General features: G+C 46.0%; 2 protein-coding genes across 2 annotated transcripts in view; one reads left to right on the forward strand and one right to left on the reverse strand.

Annotated features, from left to right (window-relative positions):
- CUZD1 (CUB and zona pellucida like domains 1) overlaps positions 1–458 on the reverse strand; it is a 35141-nt gene extending 34683 nt beyond the window's left edge. Inside the window, exons 1-2 of the mRNA XM_059397732.1 lie at positions 447–458; positions 215–362 (exon numbers count right to left, since the gene is read on the reverse strand). Coding sequence (XP_059253715.1) covers positions 215–362; positions 447–458 — 160 coding nt within the window. The remainder of the gene's footprint in view (positions 1–214; positions 363–446) is intronic.
- LOC132016845 (ATPase PAAT-like) lies at positions 362–13481 on the forward strand. The gene is made up of 6 exons (XM_059398747.1): positions 362–793; positions 1407–1610; positions 2730–2802; positions 5024–5230; positions 6675–7129; positions 12325–13481. The coding sequence occupies exons 1-6, from the start codon at positions 630–632 to the stop codon at positions 12557–12559; spliced, it is 1338 nt and encodes a 445-aa protein (XP_059254730.1). The 5' UTR covers positions 362–629; the 3' UTR covers positions 12560–13481.
- The last annotated feature ends 13435 nt before the right edge of the window (positions 13482–26916 follow it).

Below are 26916 nucleotides of genomic sequence, written 5' to 3' on the forward strand. Positions count from 1 at the left end.
CAAGCCCCAGCTCAGAGGCTATTCCAGCAGAGCCCCGACGTCTGCTCCCGCGCGCTCCTGCCGACCCCCGCCTGCTACCGCCAAGCTGCCCGCAGCCACCCACCCGCCGCCCGCTCCGCCACTGTGGGCAGGAAAGCCGCAGCGTCCACCGCAGACAGGCCGACGGTCCGCAGCACGTCCTCCGCGGCGCGTGCGGCCACCGCACCACTCCTACCTGACCACTGACTCTCCTCATTAGACTGACCCTCCCGGGCCGCCCGGCAACCGTCGCCCACAGCCCCGGCCTGCCATGTCCGCGGGCCCACGTGCAAAAACCGCCGGATTCCCGCGCGCCCACGCCGCGCCTGCGCACATTTCCAGCCCTAGGCCCGGGAGCCGTCGGGGCGCATGCTCCGCCCTCGAGTTCTTCCACCGCGCAGGTTTGGAAGCGCGTGGCCGAAGCCGACCGGCGCGCGCATGCGTGTCTCCGGCACCTGGTTTTCTTCCCCACTGGGCGAGAAGCGGCCGGTCTTAGGTTTGAAGCCAGCCGAGCCGGAAGTCGCTCTCCTTCTTCGCCTCCCTTCTGTCCTGGCGGAAACGCAAGCCCTGAAAGAGAGGTTCCGGACTCGGCCTGGGCTGGGGGAGGCTGAATGGAGACCCCGGGCGAGGACGCGGGACTGACCCGCCGCCCGATGCTGGCCTCTTCCTGGGATGCGGCCCGCGGAGTCCTGGCCCACAGCCTCCGTCTCACCCGGGCTGACCTCGGCGCCCGGGACTTGGACCGGGAGGAACCGCTGACGCCGCCTGCCGCGGGGTGCGCCGGGCCGGCGGGGACTGGGGCCGCCGCTGCGGGACGGTCGCGCTCCTCGGGGGGCCGGGAGGGCAGGCGGGGGCCGTGCGGGGAGCGGGTGTGGGCCCGGGATCCGGGAGCGGAGCGGGCGGCGGGTCTGGGCCGGGAGCGGCGGCCGGGGGCGTGAGTGCCGGGCGCGGGGCTGGCGGCCCGGCCCCCGCACCTCCGCGGGGTCGGCACCGGCCCCCGCCTCCCCCTCCCCGGCGCAAACGCACCGGCCGAGGCCTCGCGTCCCCCCGCGTCGGCGCTAGCACGTGTGGCCGGCGAGAGTCCCGTCCGCTTCCCGAGGGAGAAGATAGGCGGGGCCTCTCGGGGCCTCCCGCCGCGGTGCGCGCCGCAGGGGCCCGGGGACGTTCCCGGTCGGGAGAAGGGAGTGCGGGGGGTGGCGGCGGCGGCGGAGGACGCGGTGGGCGGCGAATCTGTGCCGAGCGTCGGGCGGTGCTTGGCGGTGCTTGGGCAGGCGCGGGGCCCTCCGTGTCGACGCAGTGGGTCGGGAGCACCCGCGGCCCGGCCAGAGGGTCGCGAGCGGGGTTCGGACGCGCCGACTGAGGAGCGCGCGGGACGCGTTTCCTTTCAGCCGCGAGCCGGTGGTTTTGAAGAGCGGCCCGAGCGGCCCCGGGGAGCAGCCCTGCTTCCTTCACCTGAGCTGCGAGCCCGGCGGGGGCGAGGAGGTCGTGGCCGTCGGCCTTCTGAGTTCGGCCCGGAACATGGAGGTGTACGTGGGAGAGGAGTACTGCGGCACCAGCCGGGGCAAGGCCGTGTGCGGCGACCCGGGCGACAGGTCTGTGAGCGCGGGGCTCTCCGAGCTGCGGTGCTGTTGGCGGGTGGCCTGGCGCGGGCCGGTCCCGGAGCAGTGGGAGTCTCCCCTGAGCGTCCCGGAGACGGTCCGAGCCCCTCGCCCACGGCGCTCGGGGTGGAGGCGTCCGGCCCCGTGAGGCGGGGGGCTGCGTGCAGGGTCGTACTAGTTCGTGGAAGACTTTGATCAGAGCTGATGTTCTGAGAAACGTTTCTTTGGAAAACAGAGGAGTCTGTGTTCCAAAAACTAATCAGTCTGGATCTTTGAACACATTTTCTCGTAGGAAGCCCATTAGGAATAATACAGAATCCCCAGACTGTGCCATGCCACCACATTTAACCTGGTATTCTATTTCCGGGTGGGGTTTTTTTTTTTCCCCTGAATTCTTTTTTTGGGGGGTGGGGGGAGTGGCAGAGGAAGAGAGAATCTTAAGCAGGCTGTCTGGGGCCCAGACAACTGGATCCCACCACCTGAGATCATGACTGGAGCAGAAATCAGGAGTCCAACACTTAACTGATGGGGCCCCCCAGGCACCCCGAACTTTTTTTCCCTGAATTCTTAAGATTCTGTCCTAGTCTTTCTTTAATAGAGCCCAAAATGTGAACTTTTACATACCAGGTATGTTGGAAATAATGGATATGTTTGTTGAGCTTTAAAATGTGCTCTGCGGGGGCTCCTGAGTGCCACAGTGCATTGACCACCGGCTCTTGGTTTTAGCTCAGGTCAGATCTCAGGGTGGGGAGATCCAGCCTCTCATCTGGTCTGCGCTCAGCCTGGAATCAGCTTAAGATTCTGCCTCTGCCCCTCCCTACCACACCCGCCTTCATTTTTTCTCTTTCTTTCTCTCAGATAAAGAAATCTTAAAATATGCTCTGTGCTACATGATTATACATTTGTTACCAAACTGAACTATCTTATATAGATAGTAAGTGACAGATGTAGAATTCTTACCCAGTGCAATTCAATATGAAGCCACAGTTCCTTATGCCTCCCCAGGAAAACTGAGTGTCAGTATTTATGGATTGTCCTTGCCTTCATTTTTAAATGTAACTATTAAAAGTGATAGTATCTGGAAGTTTTAAAAAATTATTTTTTTATTTTCAGTGAAGATGAAAAGATTATTTTGTACAAAAAATACCTAAAATTGGAGTCCTCCACACATGCCTGTAAAATAAAGGTAAGTAATCATTGAATTACAACTAATCTGAAAACTACAGTTGTTTTTGTACTACATAAACTTATTTTCTGATGGTTGTAATGCGATATGTCCCACATGGTCCCCGGGTTTAGCTGAGAAATACTTAGTAAACATGTAAGAAGAAATTCTCTAAAAAATTGTCAACATTCTCCTTTTAAAATTTGAACATTTACTAGCTATGGCAATGCCATGACATATACTGTTGTTCTTAGAGTAGTATACTGTACTTTTAAGTCTTGAAAACTGAGATTAAATATTTTATATTTATATAAAACTTAGGTGAAAACCACAAGCAGATTTTGTCCCAAAATACCCCACAAAGAACACAGAGAAGTTTCAGGCAAAGGCATCACAGAGTTAAAGTACTTGGGAACTGTGTCCTCAGCATGAAAACTGTTGTTAAATATTAATTAACTAATTAATTAATTGTTACAATTAAAGCAAACTTTAATGGTGTCATCAGAATCTAGGGAAAGAATCCCAAACTAGACATTGTAAGCCCAGATTTAAGTGTGCTTTGTTCCTAACTAGCAGGAAAGCCTTGAGCAAATTTCTTCACCCATTTGGACCTACCTTGAGGTTTATTTCAGGAGGCTGAAGACAATAAATCCTTGGATTATTTTCATCACTAAATATTTTATCTCTGAGCTTGTTATAACTTAGAGAAGTTCACAGAACTGATGTTGTTTTAGGTAGTGAATGCTAGTAGTATCTAAAGTCATTTAAGTGAAGTGATTCATTCATTCAACAAATATTAGAGTTCCATTCGCTCCCCTAAGCATTTAGGAATTAGCAGTAATAAAATAAATTAGAGCAGAGCCCTCACATTGCTTAGTATTTTAGGGAGCAAGGCAGAGAACATGTAGATTCAGTATGTGCTGAATATTTATTAATATATATATTATATATCTACTATATATTATATCGACTAAATGTTATAATATTTATTATATTGTATATTATATAATTATTATATATGATATATAATTATGTATTATAATATTTAGTAGAAATGCTTGGGAATTAAAAAGCAGGAAAGGGATCATAGGAGATTGGCATGTAGATGTATAAATTTAGTGTGATGATTACTTAATTGTTGATGACAGTCCCGTTTGGTGCCAGGCTGAGTTTTTAGGTCATGGATCTGTATCCACCTGTGTCTCTGTGTAATATATGGGATCATGTGTCTGTGAAGGTGAATGTGTTGAAACGATTCTATGGAAGTATGTGGGAGCGCCAAGTCTTGTTTCATTTAGGGGGATCTTATGAAGGCTTCTGGAGCAAGACTATAGGAAAGTTAAAATAAAAATAAGAGCTACTGCTGCATATTTTTGAGCCCTTAGTCAGTTGTCGGTACTGTAAATTTTAGGAAGTAGTCCTCAGAAAAACCATGTGAAACACGGTTCTCACTCTCCCTCATTTTGCTCCTCACTCAAGTTTTGGCATTTGCCCAACATCACATGGGCTGTACATTGCAGAGTCATCATTGTCATCATTGTATGCAGGTCTGTCTGATTCTAAATCCTCGTCCCTTTCCACTTTGCTACTTTGTTGTCCGTATCACACAGGAAGTGTCTTTGGTTCAGAAACATGGACAAAATGAAGTAGCATAAAGTATTGGGAAAACAACTGGGGTCAAAGCTGGAAGAACTAGGTTCAAAGCTCCACCTTATCCTTTGACAAGTTAGAAAATCACTCTTGAACTCATTTTTTTTAAATAAGTAAACAGTCAAGCTATATAAGATCATCTTGACATTCTTTTACAGTTTTAACTTCTAAATGACTGATAATTAATATTTCACTAAACACTTAGCGTGGGCTCTCCGCAGCCTTATTTTCATTAAATATTTATATTTACATTGCAACTTGCAGTATGTTAAGGTCTCAGATTGGTACAGTTTATTTTCAGTTTCTTAAACTAAGTGAGTAAATGTTATTTTATGTTCCTTACCCCCATTTGCTATTTTATGTGTAGTTTGTTAGTTTAAAAGGACTTTTTTATTTAAATACTTCTGAGCCTCATGATAACTTGGATTTTTTCTGACCATGACTATGCTAGAGAAAAGTTAAAAATGAAAAATGTATTTAAAGCTAATTTGTTGATTCTCAAATGCTTCAATCTTAAGCGATAACAAGAAGTGACTATAAATGCTGATTGTTTTTAATATCATTATTTTCTGGAACTCTTGCTTTATGATAGTTGCTCTCCTTTGGTGAAAAGCCGCGTGTGTTCATCAGTAAAATTTTGGTACAGTTGAGGCGGGTTTCAGCAAATTCTTCAACAAGCTCTCCTGCTCTAGGATCAAGGATAGACCTGCAGAGGGTCCAAACTCTCATGGAGGCCATGGGGTCCAAGTTGTCACCTGGTGCTCAGCAGTTGATGAATATGGTTAAATTTCAGCAGCAGGTAGGTGGACATGGTTTCCCTCCAGGTACCATTAACAGTCTCAAAAGGACAGCTTTTTCTAAGGACATGTATCGACTTGAAAGTTTTTCTTCAAACTTTTACTGTTGATTTGACTGCTACCTTTATTTGCTTTTGTAAAATAGCATTCTGTAGACTTTCTCTTCTATAAAATATCTTATTACAGATCTTCACAATTTTCTGTGAATTTACTCACTCATATGTTCATTCAGCAGATACTTATTAAGTACCTTCTCAGTGAGTAAGGCACTGTTTTGAGCACTTTAGAAGGTTTTCTCAAGAAGCTCAGAGATAAAGAGAAAATTAGAAGATGGTTGTGAAAAGGAATATTGGGAATAATGGAAGAATTTGTCAAACTTGTGAGACTTAAGCTGTTTTAAAAGAGTTTAGGGCGCCCAGGTGGCTCAGTCATTAGGTGTCTGCCTTCAGCTCAGGTCGTGATCCTGGGGTCCTGGGATCGAGGCCCACATCGGGCTCCCTGCTCAGCGGGAAGACTGTTTCCCCCTCTCTCACTCCCCCTGCTGTGCTTGCTCTCTCTCTCTCTGAGAGATAAATAAAATCTTTAAAAAAAAAAAAAAAAAGTTTAGGATATCTTTAAAGTATGATCCACAGAACACCTGTATCAGAATCCTTTCCAGTTTTTACAAAATGGATATCCCAGCCACATTTTTGACTGGGATCCAGGGATCAGTATTTTAAATAAGTATGCTAGGTTTAACTTGGTAAAAGCATGCTGTGGTTTGAGAATACCTTTTTCAGTGCAAAGATTCTATGAAGAACTAGGTTGGAGATTTTAAAAGAGAGGCCTTTACAGTGGAGACGTTAATGCTAAGTTTTACTAAGTTTTACTTAGTATTTTTTTTACTAAGTTTTTACTAAGTTTTACTAAGCATGCTAATATTTAATATTTCCTTTGGGGAAAATTGCAGTGAGATCATTAAAAGTCTTGACTCTGGGGGCGCCTGGGTGGCTCAGTGGGTTAAGCTTCTGCCTTTGGCTCGGGTCATGATACCAGGGTCGTGGGATCGAGCCCCGTATCCGGCTCTCTGCTCAGCGGGAAGCCTGCTTCCTCCTCTTTGCCTGCCTCTCTGCCTACTTGTGATCTCTGTCTGTCAGATAAATAAAAAAATCTTTTAAAAAAAGAAAGAAAGAAAAAAACCGTCTTGACTCTGGAGTTCGGTGGTCTGGGTTCCTGTCCCAGTTCTGCCACTTACTGGCTGCATTCCCATAGCCGGGTTACCTTTAACCTTGGTTTCACCTCAGCTATGGTCTCTTCAGCTTAAGATCAGGTAGTACTTGTAGCCTACTTCATGTGGCTGTTCAGAGGATCAGAGAAAGAAGGCACCTTGCCGGACTCACAGTAGTTACCCCAAAAGTTAGCCGTCACCACTACCGATAGTAACGTGTATTTCTTTCCCTTGCTTAGAACTGTGTTCCCTTGGGAGAGCAGCTTCAGGCGGTTTTGGGAAATACTGGCTACAGACGAGTGGCGGACCTGCAGTCCTCAGCTGCTTCGGGAGCCTCCGACAAGTCCCCCTCCACGCCTTTCCCTTTCAGAACCGGACTGACGTCTGGAGCCCTGACGGAAGACTTAAACATTTGCGTCGATAAAAGTCCGCAGCCACCGGATGGAGGAAACACTACACACCTCAAAGACTATAACATCGTGCCGCCAAACCATTCCCTTCTGGAGAATGACCTCAGAAATGCAGTTTCTTCTTTCCTGCCAAAGAAAGCAAGTGACATCTCAAACATACCTAACTCTGAGTTGCTGCCTTTTCTTCAGAATTTATGTAGTCAGGTTAACCATCTCCGCGTGGGACATAGCGCCAAGTGGCAGGAAGGCATCACTAAGGCCGGGGAAGGCGTTGTTGGTGTTGCGTAAGTATTTGTTTTGAGACAGATGTGCTTTAGATTAGGTGGGTGTGACAATCAACTGAAGGGAAACAGCCTTGTCTCCATGTATACTGCCTAAAAACCTGTTTTCAGAAATAATTTTAGGAGCTTATACATTTTACCATGAATTCACTTACAGGGAATAACCATTATGCAGAATAGAATTGGTTGCTTTGAAAGAGGTACCTAAAAGTGAAGATTTGGGGCCCTTCCCAGGGATTTTGTGGACCACTTATGACCATCAGGTAGACATTAGAGTCAAAAGTTATTTTTATGAGTGGAGAGGAGTTGGGGACTCAAGCTTTACATTTTTTGTTTTGTTTTGAAAGATTTTATTTATTTGACAGGGAACACAAGCAGGGAGAGTGGCAGAGGGAGAGGGAGAAGCAGGCTCCCTACTGAGCACAGAGCCGTGTGGGGCTTGATCCCAGTACCCTGGACCATGACCTGAGCTGAAGGCAGATGCTTAATATACTGAACCACCCAGGCGCCCTAGCTTTACATTGTTTTTATTTATGTTTGTAATGTTCTTCAGCTGCATATGTTGAGCATGTCATTATAACAGAATTTCTTTTTTGATCATGTTTGGCCTGGGCTAGTTTTGGCATAACCAAAACTGTATTAAGATCGTAATTATTTATACTATATAGGATCTTATCTCCTGATCTTGTAATATCATGCTTTAACAGCACGTGTTTGAGTAAGAGAAGGTTAAGAATTTAGTATGTTCCCTATGCTTTACGTACATATAGTTTGCCAAAATAATCTATCAGACTAGAATTCGGGACTTAGGTTGTCATTTTGGTGTACCTACTTTGTCACAGTTTTAATCTCTTGTAACCTAGAGTTTTCATCTGAAGATGAGTAGTTTGGAAATAACCATTCCATCCCAGCCATCAGGATCTGAGTAACATTTATAAAAGGCTCCACCAAGAATAGCAGAATACACATGTTTTTCAAGTACCAGTGGAAGAGTCACAATGATAGATGATAAGTTATAAAGTAACCTAATCAAGCACTGAGATCACACAAAGTATATTCTGTGACCATAAATGAATCCCAACTAGAAACCAGTAACGAACACAATAACAACAAATTTCCAGACACTTGGAAACTCAACAACTCATTCCTAAATCTGTGGTTCAAAAAGGAATTCCCAATAGAAATATTAAAAATAATTGAAAATACAGTAGATCAAACTGTGGGAGGCAGCTAGTAAACAAGTGTTGATGGGTATTTATGGCACTAATACATTAGAAAAGGGGCGAGCTCAGTAATGCAAAGCTACGACAGAGATGAAATAGTCCTATATAACCATTAAAGAAATTGAATTTGTCACTGAGAAGCCTAGCAAAATAAATCCAAATCAAGCAGAAAGAAGGAAATGACAAAGAGTGGAAATCAACAAAATTAAAAACAAGGAAACAGTAAAGAACATCTGTGAAGAAATTCAATGATATTGATAAACTTTTAGTAAGATTGGCTAGCATGCCTGGCAAAGATGAAACAACTCACCAATATAAGGAATATAACTGGAGATGTCCCTACACATCCTAAGTCCATTTTTAAAAAGGAATATTGCAAACAACTTTATGCTCATAACTTTAACAATTTGGAAGAAAAGAATTCCTCAAAAGCCACACAATACCAAATTCAACGGAGATAAAATAAGCAAAAAAGAGTCCTATGACAATTAACAGTTCTGAATTCATAATTTGCAAGCTGACATAAAATAAATATCTAGGCCCAAGTGTTTTCACTGGAGAATTCTACCAAATCTTCACAGAACACCAATTGTAAACACTTCACAGAATAGAAGAGGGGGAAAGACTTCTCAGCTCATTTTATGAAGCCAGTATGCCCTGCAAACAAAATTAGATTGCTCCGAAGAGAGTAAGATACATAAAAATACATGTAAAATATGTGGATCCATTAAAAAACATTATAAAAACATAAAAATTTAACAAGACATAGATAGGGTCCATAGACTAAAAATTAAAAGATGATGAGGAAAGAAATCAGAAGGCCAGAATAAATGGAGAGACATACCATTCATTAATTTGAAGATTCAATATAGTAACTATCCATTTTCCCAAAATTAATCCATAGGTTTAATGCTATTTCCTCTAAAATTCAAAATATCTTTTATAAATTATTCTGTCAAGATTATTCTATAAAGTGGAAATGGAAAGAAAAAGGAACTAGAATAGCTGAAACAATTTTGAAATAGAAGAGTAGTGAGAGAAATCATTATTTCATTTCAAAGCATATTATTACATAGCTACAGTATTTAAGACCATGGTATTGGGAGAGGGACAGAGACACAGATCAGTCGAATAGAGCCCACAGAAATAACCCCAAACAAGTATGGCCAACTGGTTTTTGACAATGGTGCAAAAGCAAGTCGGGAAAGGGTAGTCTTTTTTTTAAACACATGCTATGCTCCAGCAGTGGGATATCCAAAGAGCAAAAAAAAAAAATGAACTGTGATAACTGTGACCTAGACATACCTCGAAATGGATCATTAGCTCGAAACGGATCAAGCACTTAAAACATAAAGATACAAAGCTTTTGTAATATGTCGGAGCACCTGACTGGCTCAGTGGGTTAAGCCTCTGCCTTCAGCTCAGATCATGATCTCAGAGTCCTGAGATCGAGCCCCGCATCGGGATCGAACCCGGCATCCGGCTCTGCTCAGCAGGGAGACTGCTTCCCTCTCTCTAATATGAGGAAACATTGTGGGGACCTAAGACTAGGAAAAGTGCTTTGATGACACCAGAATCACAGTAATGGAAATGGTGATATATTGGATTCTATCAAATTTAAAACTTCTGCCTGTAAAAGACTCTGCTATGAGGACTAGAATACAGATTACAGACTGAAAGAAAATATTTGCAACTACAAGTTTAACAAATGACCTATACTTAAGTACCTGTGAGAACTCGGAAAAAAATTCAGTCAGAAGATGGGCAACAGACATTTTAGTAGAAAGGGTAACACGTGAAAAGATGATCATCATTGACTTTGTGTCTACTAGGAAAATGCATTTTAAAAACACAAGGTACTACTTCACAGTTATTCCAAGGCTAAAATTTTTAAAATGGTAATTCCAAATGCGGATGCAGATACGGAGAAACTGGATTTCTTCTACATTGCTGATGGGGAGTAGAGAGTGCTACAGCCACCCTAAAAATATGTTGGCAGTTTCTTGAAAACTATACATAACATTAACCGTGTGATCCAGCAATCCTACTTCTAAGCATTTATCCCAGAGAAATGAAAACTTTTGACAACACAGGAAACTATGCCCGGTTCTAAAACAGCTTTATGTCTACATAACAGTCCCAAACTAGAAGCAACCAAATGTCTTAAACTAGATGAACAGTTAAACAAACTGGGGTATATTCATATCACAGGATGCTAATCAATAAAAAGGAACAGACCATTGACACACAGCAACTTGGACGGCTCCTGAAGACATTCTATGCTGAGGGACAGGAGAATCTCAGGAGGTCACACACCAAGATTGCATTTGTGTAACGTTCCCAATATAGAGTTGTAGAGATGGAGACCGTATTGCTGGCTGCAGGCGTCAGGACTGGGGGGCATTAGGGAGTGGCTGTGACAATGGGGAGATGTTTGTAGTGAAGGAATAGTGGTGATCTCAGTTGTGATGTTCACATGAACGTGTGTGCGTGTGGGGGGATGGCACCCGCGCACACTACCCCAACATCCGTTTTCTTCTTTTGTATTCTCCAGAGTTGGGTGAGATGTAACCATTGGGACCATTGGGGAAGGGTACTGGGGAACTCTTGTATCTTTACAACTTCCTCTGAAGCTAGAGTTAATTGAAAAAAAATAATGGTTTTTAGAAAAACCGCTCATATATTCTATTCAAACTTTTTGGTCTCAGCACTCTCAAAAATAATTGAGGACTGTGAAGAAGCTTTATGTAGAGTGTATGAGAGGATTCATTTGTTTAAAAATAACAAACCCATTATATTAGTAACAATTTTTATGAAGAAGGTATTTTCTCAAGAACAACTCCGAATGGTGTTAGGTGACATGTAGAATCAATGTTAGAGTCTGCTCGCAGTCTCATCTGTGTTGCCTTCCAGCATGTGGCTTCAGTAGCCGATGAGGGTGCAGAAGTGCTGAGAACAAATGGGGATCATGCTGAAGACACTATTTAGACCCTAAATTGACTGGCCTTGGACAGTCTGACACTGAAGAACACTCGATCACAGCTTCTGTTGCTCACCCGAGTGGTGACATCACACCTCGTGTAGCCTCTGGGAAATGTCACCGTATGTTCCTGAGGATCCAAGGGTGAAGGGTTCAGACATCATCTTGGTCGTCGTGTAAGAGCGCTTGCTACTTGGTGGAAGCTGAACAAGTCATGGGTCCCCAGGGTGTTGTGGGCCACGGCCTGAGATTCACTGCCCTGGTGTGCATTGGTTGTGAACCTGAGAAACTAGGCTGCTTTTACTGGATTTTTTTTTTAAAGATTTTATTTATTCACTTGAGACCGCATGCATGACGGAGGGGCAGAGGAGAGCCAGACCCCCTTCCCCCACGCACCACCCCTCTGGAGCAGGGACCCTGAGCTCATGACTCCAGCTGAGGTCAGACCCTTAGCAGACTGAGCCCCCCAGGCTCCCCTTCTCAGTTTGTTATTTCTGTCTGCCCATTCCAGTTACGTTCGTTTTTACATGTTTTCATGTTAGGTTAGAAGAGAACCTTCCAGTGCTTAGTGAGGTTGTGCGGGTGACAAGAAACAAACCTTGCAATTGTGGGTTTGCTTGGGGAAGTTCTTGGAAGACATACGTGGAGACCTTAAGAAACATTGAGGCAGATCAGTTTTGATTTGGGGCTCAAAATCCAAGACCCTTTGTAGAGACATGTTCTGTGAGGGGGACACTCCCTCTCGCCGCCGTGCCCTCGTTTCACTTGTGTGCTGACATGTGGAAAGAATCGGACATGCGGCCCGCTTTGGGCGCTTAGGGCTGTCATTGCCCCTTGTAGATGGATGTTGGCACCGGAAACCCCTCGTACCCAGACGGCAGCGTTGCGGAGATAGATTTCCGCATTGTCCTTTGGGGGCTCATTTCATATGGTTTGCTTGTTTCTGTTAGGATATCAGGGATAATTGTTATACTGGTTTTTTAATTTATTTTTAGAACGGGAGAGCAACCCGTGTGCTCCTACTTGGAAAAGATTCTTACTAAAAATATGGAACTGCTGGAAAAGAAGCTTGTGGACTCCATGGATCAACGAATACGTCAACTCCAGGAGCACGTGGACAGGAAGATGGCTGTGTTGATGGACCTGCTGCAGAATCCCCCGTCCCCACCCCCCGGCACGGCCCTGACACAGTGTGACTCTGGAGAAAGACTTTCCAATGGAGAGAGATAAGTGCTCAACCTGTAGGATGTGCTACAGATATTTATTACGTATTTATGGTAAAGCCTAACCCCCCAAAGTTCAAGGCAGTGATTTAATGTCACTTGAGGGCATCATCTTACGTACATCGAGAGACCTCAGTGTTCATTTTAAGTGTACCTGTTCCTGTTAGTCCAGGACTGTGCACGAGGATTAACCTGATAAGGGTCATCCGTTATTTTTGTTCGCAATATTGTTTACTCTTAACAGAAATTTATCTATATTTCTGGGTTAAGTGTTTAAAAATGTTAAAGGTTTTTAAGGCCATTCATGAGTCGCTGTTGTATAACATGTTTGATAAAGTACATTTTTATTTATAAAGGGGTTTATATTGTAGTCTTAGGAGTATGATAAATGCTTAAAGTATTGGGTAATTTTTCTTCTTCAAATTGATTTTTCATGGAAAATTGGATACTTAAAATCCTCCCACTGGGATCACTATATTTGTAGTGTTTAATTCAGAGAATGAGTAAGACAGCAGTGTGAATGACGTGCGAAGACATGGGGCCCCTCCTGTGGCTGCTTCTACGTGTGTCAATTCACTGTAGCTGGAAGTTGGAAAGTCAAAATTAGACCTGGCCTATTCCTTGTTTGGATTATCTTAGATCTAGTGTTTGATGTAAAATGGGAGAGTGCCTCTTGTTTTAGCTCAGTAAACACGGAAAGTATAAGGAACTCGGCCTTTTATGGGCAGTGGCGGGTGCCTCCCAGGCTCTCCTCTGGGGTGTTGAAACTGAGATGCACTGCGCTTGTGCACGGAAAGATTGAGGCGTGGGAATCGAGAGGATTGTGCTTCTCTCCAGCAGATGTCATTTTCGGAAATTAGAACTGTTGTCTATGTGTTGAAGAGTGATGTATTTGCACTTAAAAATAAACGTATCTGCTTTGGAAACTACTTAAGTAATGGAAATGCTTTATTTTCAATGAATCTTTGCTTAAAATGCTTTATTTTTATGCAAGTGGGGCATTTCACACTAACGTGATGTTTTGGTGAATTTATTCATTACAATAAGGGCTCATTTCAATACCCTGTTCGTTTCCGGAGCACAGCAGTACTGCCCTCCAGGGAACAGGCTGTGACCCACAGTCACTCAAGGATTTGCATCTCACCTTTTCTAGTCTTTTCTAATTTAAGGGACATTCACAGCATAGATCACAGTAGCATCAGATTTCCTTTGTTCTCCAAGAGAAATGTGTCTCACCCGGAAGAGTGCCCCAGGGCTCACGTTAGCCTCACAATTTACAAAGTAGGAAAACATCTGTCTTCATCGAAACCTCTCAAACCTTAACAGCTACTGTCCTCACCCCCTTGTCAACCACCCAGCATCCAGGATCTCTTCACTGTCCCGAAGAAGCAGGGCTCAGACTGAACCGATTTGCCAACGATTCTGTAAAGTCAGGGGTTGGGGGAAGGTGGGTCTGGAACCCAAGACCCTCGCCTTCCACGTCCGTCTCTCCTGTTCCTCGTGCCCGTGTGGGAATTGTGGGGTGGGAGCTTCTTACTTAGAATTCATTCCCCTTGACGTTGGACATCCAGGGCTGTTGAAAGCGGGAACAACTCTTCCTCCCCGGCCCCCTCTCAAGGTAAAGCGGATTTAGCCTCTTCCCAGCCCCTTCCTTCCCTCACAGACCCACGTCCTCCTTCGTAAGGACAGTCCCAGGCCCTGCGTCGGGCACGGCAGGGCAGGATGACTGTTTTCTGCCCGTTTTGACAGGGTCTGTCCAAACGCCCCCAGAATCCCGACGGAGGGCCACGGCGCCCTGGAGGGAAACACGAGGGCGGACACACCCCAGTTCTCCCTCCAACCCGAGCCCCTCACTTGCCGTGGAACCTTGCACAAGCAATTCACTATTTCTTCTCAGTCTCTTCTGTAAATGGGGAGTCACAGCCTTCGTCTGGTGTGGGGGTTCCCGTGTTCTCAACGGAAGCGCCTGGCGCAGGCCCGGCACGCAGGCAGCGGCTAAGTGTGAACAGCTCACCTCCACTCCCTCCCTCTGCCGCGCCGCCATGCTCTCCCTCTCCACACACCAAGAGTAATGCAGAGGATTCTCCGTAGCCCTAGAAGTCCAGGGAGCGTGGGAGTCCCCCTTCCCCTCTGTTTCCGTGAGGGCCACAGAGACCCGCTCCCCAGCCTGGGCATAGGGGCAGGCACCCCCCAGCGTGGCACCTTGACCAGCGGGGACGGCAGGAAGCGCCCCTGGGCTCGTGACCTCTGCACTCCTGTTCTCGGGCCCCAGTCGCCCCCACCTGGACCAGAACCTGGGCCCAGGGCCCAGCAACTGCACTTTCGCAATCCCCCCCGTCGAGTTGCCCTGAGACTCCCCAGCTTTAGCACCACGGGGATTGGGTAAGACTTTGAGCCCTGGAGGCTTGGCTTCCAGTCCTCTCCCACCTGTAGTCATCTGTGACTTTGGGCACATGAGGTGACTTATCTGGGATTTCTTAGGCACCCAGTGGGGATTAGATTGCATCCACCCTGAGAGCTGTTGAGAGGCTTAACTCAGAAAGTTCTCCCCAAGCCCCGAGGGAGGCTCCTAGAGCAGGGCCCTGTGCTCAGCTTGGCCTCATGCTGCCGTGACCTGGGCACTTAGAGAAGAAGGTCGTGAGTAGGTATTGATTTCAAAATGAAAAGTTAAAGAAAAAACACCCGATGGCCTGGTTCCCACCCCCGGGGATTCTGATCTAATTCTCTGGTGTTCAGCCTGGACATCTGGGTTTGGGGAAGTTCCCTGCTGATTAGAATGCATAGCAAAATCTGGAACTGCAAGTTTAGTGTTTTAGGGCCTGGAATCTGGTACTAATGCCAGTCATTCTACTCACTGTGCGACCTGAGACAAGTTCTCCACCTCCCTGTGAGCCGAAGCTGGGAGCACAGTCTTTGGGCAGGGATTGTCAGCCATTCCCATCACCAGGGTTTTGGGATTTACTAGCACAGCTCTGGGAACATCTGACATCTTCCCACAGAGATTCATCATATGGCTGAGACCTTAGCCATCCTCTTTAGAAGGCCACACCCTCGACTCGAAGCAGGAAAGGTGATTCTGATGCTTTTGTGTTCTGGTCTTTCTAGTGGGCAGGTGCAGTCCTCCTTGGGATTGAGTTGCACAACTAGGGCTTTATGGGTCTTACCTCCTACATGGGATCCCCTACAACCTGCGTACAGCCATGTAGGTAAGAGTAAACTGTATTTAGCTCATCACACAGTAAGATACCAGAAATGGATTTCCCCTCCATGAAGTTCTGAGGATTTCTCTAGGTAGAGTCCATAAAGAGTAAAAGTATATTTATTAGTCCTGAAGAAAAAATCACTTCAGAAAAAAGCTTTGGGGCACCTGGATGGCTCAGTGTGTTAAGCCTCTGCCTTAGGCTCAGGTCATGATCTCAGGCTCCTGGGATCCAGTCCCGAATCAGCTCTCTGCTCAGTGGGGAACCTGCTTCCTCCACTTTCTCTGCCTGCCTCTCTGCCTACTTGTGATCTCTCTCTGTATCAAATAAATAAATTCTTTTAAAAAAGAAAAAAGAATAAAGCTTTGATTGAACGTGAATGAAACCATACTTCTTAAAAGGACATAAGGGTGATACTCCACTTTTAGAGAAATAGGGCTTTTAGTTTATTTTTTTCTGGGCCAGTGAGTGATATCCTTACAAATATAATCTTTTACAGTAAAAACTAGTATTTTTACTAAAATATAACACTTATTGTTTTGTAGGTATTATTTTTGAGATGTGATTGACAAATAAAAATCCTGTGGTTTAAAGATTGTATACCATGATGCTTTGATATATGTATGTAATGTGGAATGATTACCCAAATCAAGCATATTAACTTTTTTTTTAAGATTTTATTTAATTATTTATTTGATAGACAGAGATCACAAGCAGGCAGAGAGGCAGACAGAGGAGGTGGGGGAAGAAACCTCCCTGCTGAGCAGAGAGCCAATATGGGGCTCGATCCCAGGACCTTGAGATCATGACCTGAGCCAAAGGTAGAGGCTTAAACCACTGAGCCACCCAGGCGCCCCTCAAGCATATTAACTTTTCACCCCAACTAGTTCCCAGTCTAAATGTACCTGTGGTGAGAACATTTGATATCTACACACTTAGCAAATTTCGAGTATACATTATAACCATCTGTAGCTATCATGCTGTGCATTAGGAATGCAGTATTTACTCATCTTGGAACTGAAAATTAGTACCCTTTAACCAAAGTCTCCCATTTCCCCCATACCTGGTCCCTGGTAACCACTATTCTACTCTACTATCTGTTACAATAAGTTCAACTTTTTTAGATTCCACATGTAAGTGATGTCACGCAGTATTTGTCATTCTGGCTTGTTTCACCTTGCATAAAGTCATCCAGGTTCACCCGTGTTACTGCAAATGGCAGGATTTCCTTTTTCCTTTTTTTCAAAATTTCATATAGTTAATATACAGTATTAAATTAGTTTCAAATATAACAGTGATTCAATTCTCTATACCACTCAGTGCTCATTAGAGGATTTCCTTTTTAAGGCTGAATAATAAACTCAAAATGGATTAAGGACCTAAAGGTGAGACCCGAAACCTTAACAGTCCTAGAAGAGAGCACAAGCAGAAATTTCTCCGACATCAGCCATCGCAACATTTTCTACGGTTGTCTCCTCTAAGAAAAAGGAAATAAAAGCAAAAATAAACTATTGGGAATACATCAAAATGAAAAATATTTGCACAGCAAAGGAAACAACAAAACTAAAAAGCAACGTACAGAATAAGAGAAAATATTTGCAAAAACATACTGATAAGAGTCACTTAGGGTTTGTCTCCCTCCTGATCCCAAACTGAGGGTTGCTGGGGGGAGGGAGGTTGGGAGAGGGTGGTGGGATTATGGACATTGGGGAGGGTATGTGCTATGGTGAGTGCTGTGAAGTGTGTAAACCTGGCGATTCACAGACCTGTACCCCTGGGGATAAAAATACATTATATGTGTATAAAAAAATAAATTAATTAATTTAAAAAACATACTGATAAGGGTTATATATCCAAAATATATGAAGAATTTATGCAACTCAACACCAAAAGAAAAATCCCATTATAAAATGGGCAGTAGACTTGAACAAATATTTCTTCAAAGAAACGAAGAGACCCACAGAAACATGAAAAGATGGGCAGCATCACTCATCCCCGGGGAAATGCAAATCAACCCCACATTGCGCTATCACTGCGCTCCTATCAGAAGGGCTAAAATCAAAAAGACCAGAAATAACAAGTGTTGACGAGGATGTGGAGAGAAAGGAACCCTTCTGCACTGCTGGTTTGCAAACTGGTGCAGCCATGGTGGAAAACAGTATGGAGGGTCCTCAAAGAACTGATAACAGAACCACTCTATGATCCAGCAACTGCGTTCCGGGAATACATGTGCACAAACGCTGTGTTCAAGAGATACCTGCTCTCCCACGTTCACAGCAGCACCCTTTACCAGAGCCAAGACATGGAAAAACCTCAGAGTCCCCCAATGAATGAATAAGGATGTGGACACACACACACACACAGGAATATTATGGAACCATAAAAAGAACGAAATCCTGATTTTTGTGACAACATGGATGAACCTTGAGGCCATTATAGTAAGTGATATAAGACAGAGAAAGACAAATACTGTATAATTCCACATAGATGTGAAATCTAGAACAAAAAGAAAAAACCAAACTCCTAGAAAAAAAGATTAGATTTGTGGGTACCAGGGCACCTAGTTGGCTCAATGGGTTAAAGTCTCCTCCTTCAGCTCAGGTCATGATCTCAGGGTACTGGGATGGAGCCCTCCATCGGGCTCTCTGCTCAGCAGGGAGCCTGCTTCCTCCTCTCTCTCTGCCTGCCTCTCTGCCTACTTGTGATCTCTGTCAAATAAATAAAAATCTTAAAAAAAGAAAAAAGAAAAGATTTGTGGGTACCAGTAATAGGGGTGAGGGAGACGTAATTGAAGGGAGGTGGTCACCAAAGGTACAAACTGGTGTTTCTAAAATAAGCATTAGGTCTCTAACATTCAATACATGACTCTCATTAACCCTGCCACATGATGTGTGGTGTGTACGAAAGTTACTAAGAGCTTAAATTTAAGAGTTCTCATTAACAAGGAAAGAAACCCCCCCCTTTTTTTTTTTTGCATATGAGAGAAGGGATATTAATCTTATTGTAATTTCACAATATATGTAAGTGAAATCATCATGCTATACATCTTAAACATATACACAGTGCTGTGTGTCAATTATATCAGTAAAACTGTGGAAAATCCCAAAGGTTAGTTTCATTAATTTTTTCTGATCTCTGTTTTATTATTTCTTCTTTGATTATTGTTATTTCCTTCCTTCTGCTCTCTTTGGGTTTAGCTTGGTTATCTCTTTCTAGTTTCTTAAGGTATTAAGTTAACCTATTTATTTGGGAACTTTCTTTTTTCATAACATAGCCATTTATCTATAAACCTCCCTATTAAGATTGCTTTCACTGCATCCTGTAAAGTGTGATATGTTTTGTTTCCATTTCTATTGGTTTCAAGATACTTTATTTGCCATTTGGATATCTTCTTTGACCTATGGGCTGTTGGGGAGTGTGTTATTTAATTTTCTTTTTTGTGAATTTTTCAGTTTTTATTATAGATTTCTAATTTCATATCATCATGGCCAGAAATATGACTTTAGTCTTTTTAAGTTTCTTTTTTTAAATTTTATTTATTTATTTGACAGACAGAGATCACAAGTAGGCAGAGGCAGGCAGAGAGAGATGGGGAAGTAGGCTCTCTGCTCAGCAGAGAGCCTGATGTGGGGATCGATCCCAGGACCCTGGGATCATGACCAGAGCTGCAAGCAGAGACTTTAACCCACTGAGCCACCCAGGGGCCCCGTCTTTTTAAGTTTCTTAAGACTTGTTTTGTAACCCAGCATATGATATGTCCTGGAGAATGTTTTGCGTGTGGGTGAGAACAATGTGTATCCTGCTGCTTTCCTATGTTTGGAAGGTCCATCTGGTCTACAGTTCTAATGTCTCAGTATTAAGTTTCTGTCTGAATGATTTATCCATTGTTGAAAGTGAAGTGTTAAATTATCCTACTATTACTGTAGCATAGTCTATTTCCCTATTCAAATCTGTTAATATTTGCTTTATAAGTTTGGTGCTTTGATATTAGGTGCATATATATTTATAATTCTTAAATCTTCTTGAAGAACTAATTCATTTTTCATTAAAATGACCTTCTCATCTCCTGTTATGGTTTTTGACCTAAACTCTATTTTATCTGATATAATTAAAGCTACCCCTACTCTCTTCTTGAACATCCTTGTCTAACTGAGGTATCAGGGTAATGCTGGCCTCCTGAAATGAGTTTGGAAGTATTGTTTCCTCTTATGTTTTCTGGGAGTATTTGGGAAGGATTGATATTAATTCTTTAAAAATTGACTTTTAGGGGCACCTGGGTGGCTCGGTGGGTTAAGCCTCTGCTTTCGGCTCAGGTCATGATCTCAGGGTCCTGGGATCGAGCCCCGCATCGGGCTCTCTGCTCAGCAGGGAGCCTGCTTCCCTCTCTCTCTCTGCCTGCCTCTCTGCCTACCTGTGATCTTTCTCTCTATCAAATAAATAAAAATCTTTAAAAAATTAAAAAAAAATTGACTTTTAGAAGTAAAACGACTGCTAGAATTCTTTGTGCTTTTTATATTTTTACATATATTTATATATATTGTCACATCATCTGGAATAAACCTGGTACCCATTTAATGTCCTACTAAATGTATATGAGTACTTTTTTCCATATTGAGAGTAGCAGAACATGTTAAAACTAAAGACCTCTGGCAGGTGCCTCTGGACTATCCCTGTGTTGATGGGAAAAACTGGTTCAATTTCCTTCCCTTCAGACTTGGTCCAGTTCGACTCTGCCAAACATGGCACAATTAGACGGGCCAAGAGGATGAGGCTTCTCACAGCCTCCGCAGTCAGGGCAGGAACAGCCTGAAGGGCGGGCAGGCTTTTATACCTCCCCGTGCTCCGAATCTGGTTTCAGGGCTTTCTGGAGACCTTCAGGGAATGCCTCTGTTGGACCGTGTAAGGGCCAGATTGGTGTGAGAACGGGGCAGCTGGTGACGGATTTCTTATCCGCGTCCCCTAACACTGAGTGTTTGCTCTCCCCAGCTCACGCCTGGAATGTAAACAGAAAGTTCCCAAGTAAAGCTCTTCAGAGGGGCTCTCCAACACGTGGTGCTCCGGAAGCACCGAGTAATTCTTCCTGGCCCCGACCTGGAGTCGAAACTTGGTCCTCCTGCTTGTGCAGGTCACGGACTGGGTGGCACTACTGATACCTTGAGCCTCCACTGCTCTCTGCTAAAGAGGAAAGGCTTTGGGTTCTAAAGGCGGTGTGGCACGCGGGCCAACTCTGGATCCGACTGGGTTGCTCAGAGATGCTGCCAGGGTGCTGCCGTGGAGGAGGGGGGTGGCCCCGGGCGGGGAGGAAAGAGGAAGTGCAGGTCCGGATTCGGGAGTTTCAAACCATTATGTCCAGAGAGCCTGGAAGCAGGTGGATTAAGATCCCTTAAGTGCTGTGTTTTGCAGACGATAGAAGGGAACACTGGCGTCCGCCGTGACCCAGTGAACGACTGTGTGGTGTCGCCCTCTCCTTTCTCCTCCCTCCCTGCCTCCCTTTCTTGTTTTCTCTCAACAGATATTCATTAGTCAGTGTTTTAGGGCTTGAGAATACTTGAACACGAGAGACACAGTCTTGCCTTCATGGAACTCATATTTTAAGTGGGAGAGACAGAAAACAACAATAAAAAATTCAAATAGGGGAGCGCCTGGCTGGCTCAGTGGGTTAAAGCCTCTGCCTTAGGCTCAGGTCATGGTCTCAGGGTCCTGGGATCGAGCCCTGCATCAGGCTCTCTGCTCCGCGGGGAACCTGCTTCCAACCCCCACCCCAACTCCTGCCTCTGCCTGCCTCTCTGCCTACTTGTGATCTCTGTCAAATAAATAAATAAATAAATTCTTTAAAAAATTCAAATATGGAGAGGTCTATCAGTATAATAAAGCAGGGTGAAGGGGTAGTGACTGACTCAGTAGTGGGGGGTGGGGTGCAATATTAGAGTGAAAAGGGAATGCATCTTGAAGACGAAATCTCAGCAAACAGGCTCTCACGTGTGATCTGGGCTAGAGCGGTGCATTAAGGCAAAAGAAAGAGCAAGTGCAAAGGCCCTGAGGAAGTAGCGAGTAGCTTACTCAATACCTGCGCAAAATAAGGGCAGCGTGGTGAGTGTGGTGGGGATCAGTGGGGGAAGGGAGATGGGAGGTGAGGGAAGGAGAGGCAGATAATGAGCAAATGGTGAAGGAGCTTTGGTCAGATGATGAGTTTGGATATTATCCTAAAGTCAGTTGGAACTTAGAGTAAGGAGAAAGCAGTAGATACAGACTGGATATTCTAGGTTGAAATGCCCGCAACCCTTCTGTGATAGACCATCCTACAGCCCTCCCTGCGGGAGGGCACAAGCCTATATTGGGACTCAAGGGGGATCCATTCCCAGTCAGGCCCCCAGATCAGGCATTTGGCCTCATACCAGTGCCACAGTGGCAAGGCCAGCACCTGTGACATTGGGAAGCTGTGCTCACAACAAGCTTGGACACTCGCCAAGGTACCTGGCACTGCTCCACTCGGTTCCTGTCAGCTCAGAGACCTCTGCGGCTGGCCACATACCAGATGGGGACTGGGTGTCCTGGTGTGAGAGTGAGCCGAGACAGGAGTACAGGGTAGGGGCCCTTCTGATTACTAAGAGCTGCTCAACCTCAGCTATGTCCACAGACCCCCATCCTACCCCGCACTTTCTCACTAAAGCCCTCTCCTTGTGTCCTATGGATGTGACCTTCCAGTTCCCCGAACCGCTGTCACTGGGTATGAGAGCTTTGTGGTCACTCTCCTGGGAGGGGGGAGGGAAAACACACTAATTCCTTCCCCCGAAGAGGAGGTAAATAGTTAAGTGATGTTTATTCTTTTCCCGGTATCCTGTAACTTAAACACTATGATACAAAATTAAATACTACTTAAATACTGATATAAAGTCAATACATGTTATATTACATGATATGGGGGTAAAAGAAGAAAGAAAACAAAGATTTGCTTAATAACATGTGTATTATGTATATGTATACATAAGTCCAATGCATATGTATATACACACCAGGACCTTCATAACAAGGAGGAAACACGTATATTAATTACAGTCCTTGGTTCTGTAATTGGCCACGTGGCAATAGTGGGATTTATAACTACCTCTCACAGCTCATCCTGTATTCTTTTTGTTTTCACAAACAGTTTGATGACCCAAACCTTCATTCCTGAAGGGTCTAGGTCATGAGTTGTCCTGCCTGGACTGTGTAGTTGTCCTTTTCCATTTACCTCATCCTCAAGCATGGTATTAGGAAGAGGTGTCCTAAGGGGATCCTGCTTTTCAAACCTACTCCTCCCCTCTACTGTGTAATCTCGTTTCTCCTGGGAAGTCTGGATCAGTTACCCCTGTCAGCACTGGAACGCCCCTTCTCGGCCTGTTGACTCCCAAGGCCCGGTGGCCCGGAGTGGCTGGGTGGCAGTCCTAACTTCCAGGCCACGGCAATCCTTGTCCCATGTCCTAGCAGAAGCATTCCTCCCTGAGAACTAAGACCTCTAGCTCCGTGGGCAGAGCAAACCGTTGCAGGAACAGGAGACAAAGCTTTCGCTTAGAGTGATGGTGCTCGAGATAAAGGGGGAGTGGTGCCACTCCCCGTTCCTGCCCTTGATTCCTGGAACTGTGAATCCTACACACAGATTTGGATCACACACAGCCTTCTGGAGAACCTTGTCCCGGATCTGCAAGGTACTGCCATCCAGCTGGTGTTGCCATCGAGTCTTGGAAGGCTCTTCCACCGCTCTGTGAAGCCGGCTGCTTCAGGGAGGGAGAGAAAAAGCCCCATCTAGGCTGCGACATGTGGCCGGAATGAGCGCTGTCCCTGGGAGGGAGCCAGGCTGCGGACACACTTTCTTCAGACTTGACCACCTCATCTCCGGGCCCCACAAGACCCAGGGCGACTTGACTGCTGTTTGGTAAGCGCTAGAGGGTGTTCCGCTTTGTGGACTTTTCCCTTTTCAAGGTGTTTATGAGCACCTGAGAGCAGGAACTGTGTCTTACCTCTGGAGTAAGTGCCTAACAGAAAGCCTGGAACCCATTATGTATCACAGGCAACGACCCCAAAATGAACTCTGTCAATACGGTAATAGCTTTGCTTACCCAAACCTCTCAATTTAAACACGACAGTAAATTGAAGACACAGGAATAAACCCTCTGTTAAATTCTTTCGATTACTATTTTTGACGATTTTGTTTATTAGAGAGAGAGAGCATGAGCAAGGGTGAGGGGCAAAGGCAGAGGGAGATGCAGGCCCCCCGCTGAGCAGGGAGCCCAATGCGGGGCTCGATCCCAAGACCCTGGGATCATGACCTGAGCCGAAGGCAGAGGCTTTAACCCACTGAGCCACCCACGTACCCCTGAAGTATCTTCTTTTGAGTTCCAATGGAGATACGGTGGCTCAAGCCTCTTTTAGATAAGGGCAGACACTAAGTTCAGAGAGCAGAAGTGACTTCTGCGCTCCGCTGAGTCAGGACAGATCAGGACCCAGCGCCTGGCTCGGTGATCTCGCTCACGTCTCCCCTCCCCAAGTCCAGTTCCCTCCACCACCTGGCCTTTGTGAGCCTTCAGAAATGTCCTTTCCCAGGCCTGGCCCTCGGATGCTATGAGCTAGAACACTCCAGCTCTGAGTTGGAACGTCTGCCAAGAAATTCAGCTGCAGGCAATTTAAAGAGAGAAAGGTTTTTTGGTTTTGTTTTTTTTTTTTTTTTTTTTTCATTTTATCTCCTAACTGCTACCTTCCTGGCATTGCACGTTGAATAATATCTAGGAGTGTGGGCGGTGATGAAGTCTGGGGGTGTAACAGAGGCAGGGGGAGCGGCTTGTGTTCGGAATTAGGGAGCTGAACTTTGTGATGTGATCCAGGTGACAGGGGCGTGTCTTCCCCGTGACAAATTCCTTGGAAGTCACACCCACTGGGACTTGCAGCCACATCACTTATCTTGCCAGATGCCAACCCTGCGACTAACCCCTGACACCTGCAAAATGATGTCTCCGGTGCCAGCAAGGGGCTCACATCCCAGGCTGCTGGGAGTAACCCTGGGAGCCCCCTTACTTGCCCAGGTTCCATCCCGGGGCCTCGCTGCTCCTGCTCTGCTCCCGGGAGTCTCATCTTTGCCCTCAGACTCCTGCACCCCCAAGAATCCCACTGGGCCCCTGGCACAGGCCATGAGGAGAGTTCGATTTTGCCCATGGAAAGGCATCTCCTTACAGAAATCCTGCATCCACAGAGCCAAATTGGTGCCCCAAGGGCCTGGACGAAACAGCATCTGGACTGAATGGGCCCTTGGGTGTTAGCACGTGCCAGGTTCGAAACTGGTTCTGAGTCTTTGTAAATCCCGAAGGAAGAGGAGGTCCCTTTCTTCCGAGTCTCGTAGAGAGGGCTCCAAGTAATAAAATCCAAGCAGAATGAATCACCAGCAGTAATCAGGAAAAGGTCTGTCGCTTAGAAATGCCAGTTCCCTTTTGGTCCAGGCTGCTGTGAAGCTTAGTCTAAACTTAGTTTTCAAAGACTTTGAGTTTTCCACCCCAAGCACCTAGCACAGTTTCCCTTCCTGTGAAATTGTTTACGTGCCCTTTTCTTCTCCACTCTAACTCTCCTTATGCTGCGGTACACTACAAGCTAGCTGCCCCAAGACTCAAAGTGGGTAGTACAAAAATTTAAGTAATTTAAATACGTAGCTATCAGCACCAACAAAAATACCGCAGACATTTTCAGTAGTGCACATTTATTTGAAAGTACATAAACAATAATGTTACAGAGTATATAGGATAAAAGCACTATTTGAACTTGACTTGAAAAATAAACTCTACTGGGAAAGGAAGGACTGCGCGTGAAGATCCTTGTGCCCACCCAAGTCAGAGAACCGGGGTTACGTCACAGAAGCACAGTGGCAGGAGTTCAGAGCTGGCATCTGAGCTACAATCGTCACAGCACTGGAAGCTGGGGTAGGACCCAGCGGTGGGGGCTGTGAGATCAGTGACTGTGGCTTGATTACTGCCGGCGATGAAAAGAGCAGCAGGTGCCTTTGGAGGTCTTGGGAAAAGACATACACAAAGCAAGGCATTAGGATTTCTCTTCTCGGCCCACGGGTCACAGTTATCAGGGGTATCTGCGAAGTTTAGGCCTCGGGCCAACCAAATCATCAGAGCGGCCGGAAACTAGAGCTCGTGCCCCTGTCCCTAATCTAGTCCCTTCCTCTCTAGGATGGCTAGAAATGTAAAATCGGGTCACAGCAAACGAGGGAGAGCGAACTGCCAGCGAGGGTCCCCCCCCCCCCCCCCCCCCCCCCCCCCCCCCCCCCCCCCCCCCCCCCCCCGATCGCTGCCGGCCCATCGAGTGCACAGCGTGACCGGGAAGGCGCCACACCGCGCCGACCCCCGCGTGCGGGGATTCTCCTTCTAGCTCCCAGGCTGAACGGCCCGAGGATGGGAGCAGCACCACTTCTAACGACCCATTTCTCCCGGATCGCAGGTTCCTCTCCCCCGAAGTTAATTATCTTTTGTCTCATCTGCGCGCCCTGGGCAGGTGTCCCCCAGGATCTTCACGCAGCTCGGCCTCCCCATGGTCCCACAGGCCCACCTCACGCCCCCACGGCCAAGCACAGTGAATGAGAGAACACCGGGAGAGCTCCCCCAACCCAGCGAAGAGCAGATCGGCTCAGCCTGTCCTCTGCGGGACTCGGAGGCACAGACTCGTTCCCAGCCTCCGCCACAGGCTGCGGTGCCCCGCGCGGAGGGCGGCCCAGCCGGTGTGCTGAGCGGGCCGGCCGTGGGGCCCCTCAGTGAGGGGAGTGAAGCCAAGCAGCACAGAGCCACCCAGCCGAGAACATTCTGTTCATGAGCTCACAGCCCTAAGCCAGAAGGGGAAAAAACCAACATTCTATACTCACCTGGCTTTACCTCTTCAAACCCACCTGCTGTCCCTGACCTCTCCCTGGCTGGGACCACAGGGCAAGCAATGAGCTGGCTCAAGCCGGGAGCCCCAGGTATCCTATTCGAGGGGGGATTTGTCACTCTTACCCACATCACTCACCTCAACGCGTCGGCTATTTTGTAGTAAAGACAGATGACAACAGCCATCAGTACAAGCATGACAATCAGTAAGCCGCCACCCATGGCCATCATAATCTTAAGGTTGAGCCTGTCACGCACACCTGGGCAAAGAGGTG

The sequence above is a fragment of the Mustela nigripes genome, chromosome 4, assembly GCF_022355385.1.
Source record: "Mustela nigripes isolate SB6536 chromosome 4, MUSNIG.SB6536, whole genome shotgun sequence".
In the NCBI taxonomy this organism is placed as follows: domain Eukaryota; kingdom Metazoa; phylum Chordata; class Mammalia; order Carnivora; family Mustelidae; genus Mustela; species Mustela nigripes.

Excerpts from the sequence above, each read along its gene's own strand:
- LOC132016845 (XM_059398747.1), top strand. The coding sequence starts at position 630 with ATGGAGACCCCGGGCGAGGACGCGGGACTGACCCGCCGCCCGATGCTG. Across the intron at positions 1,611-2,729 it reads TGCGGCGACCCGGGCGACAG|TGAAGATGAAAAGATTATTT; the intron begins GTCTGTGAGCGC and ends TTTTATTTTCAG. Across the intron at positions 2,803-5,023 it reads CACATGCCTGTAAAATAAAG|TTGCTCTCCTTTGGTGAAAA; the intron begins GTAAGTAATCAT and ends GCTTTATGATAG.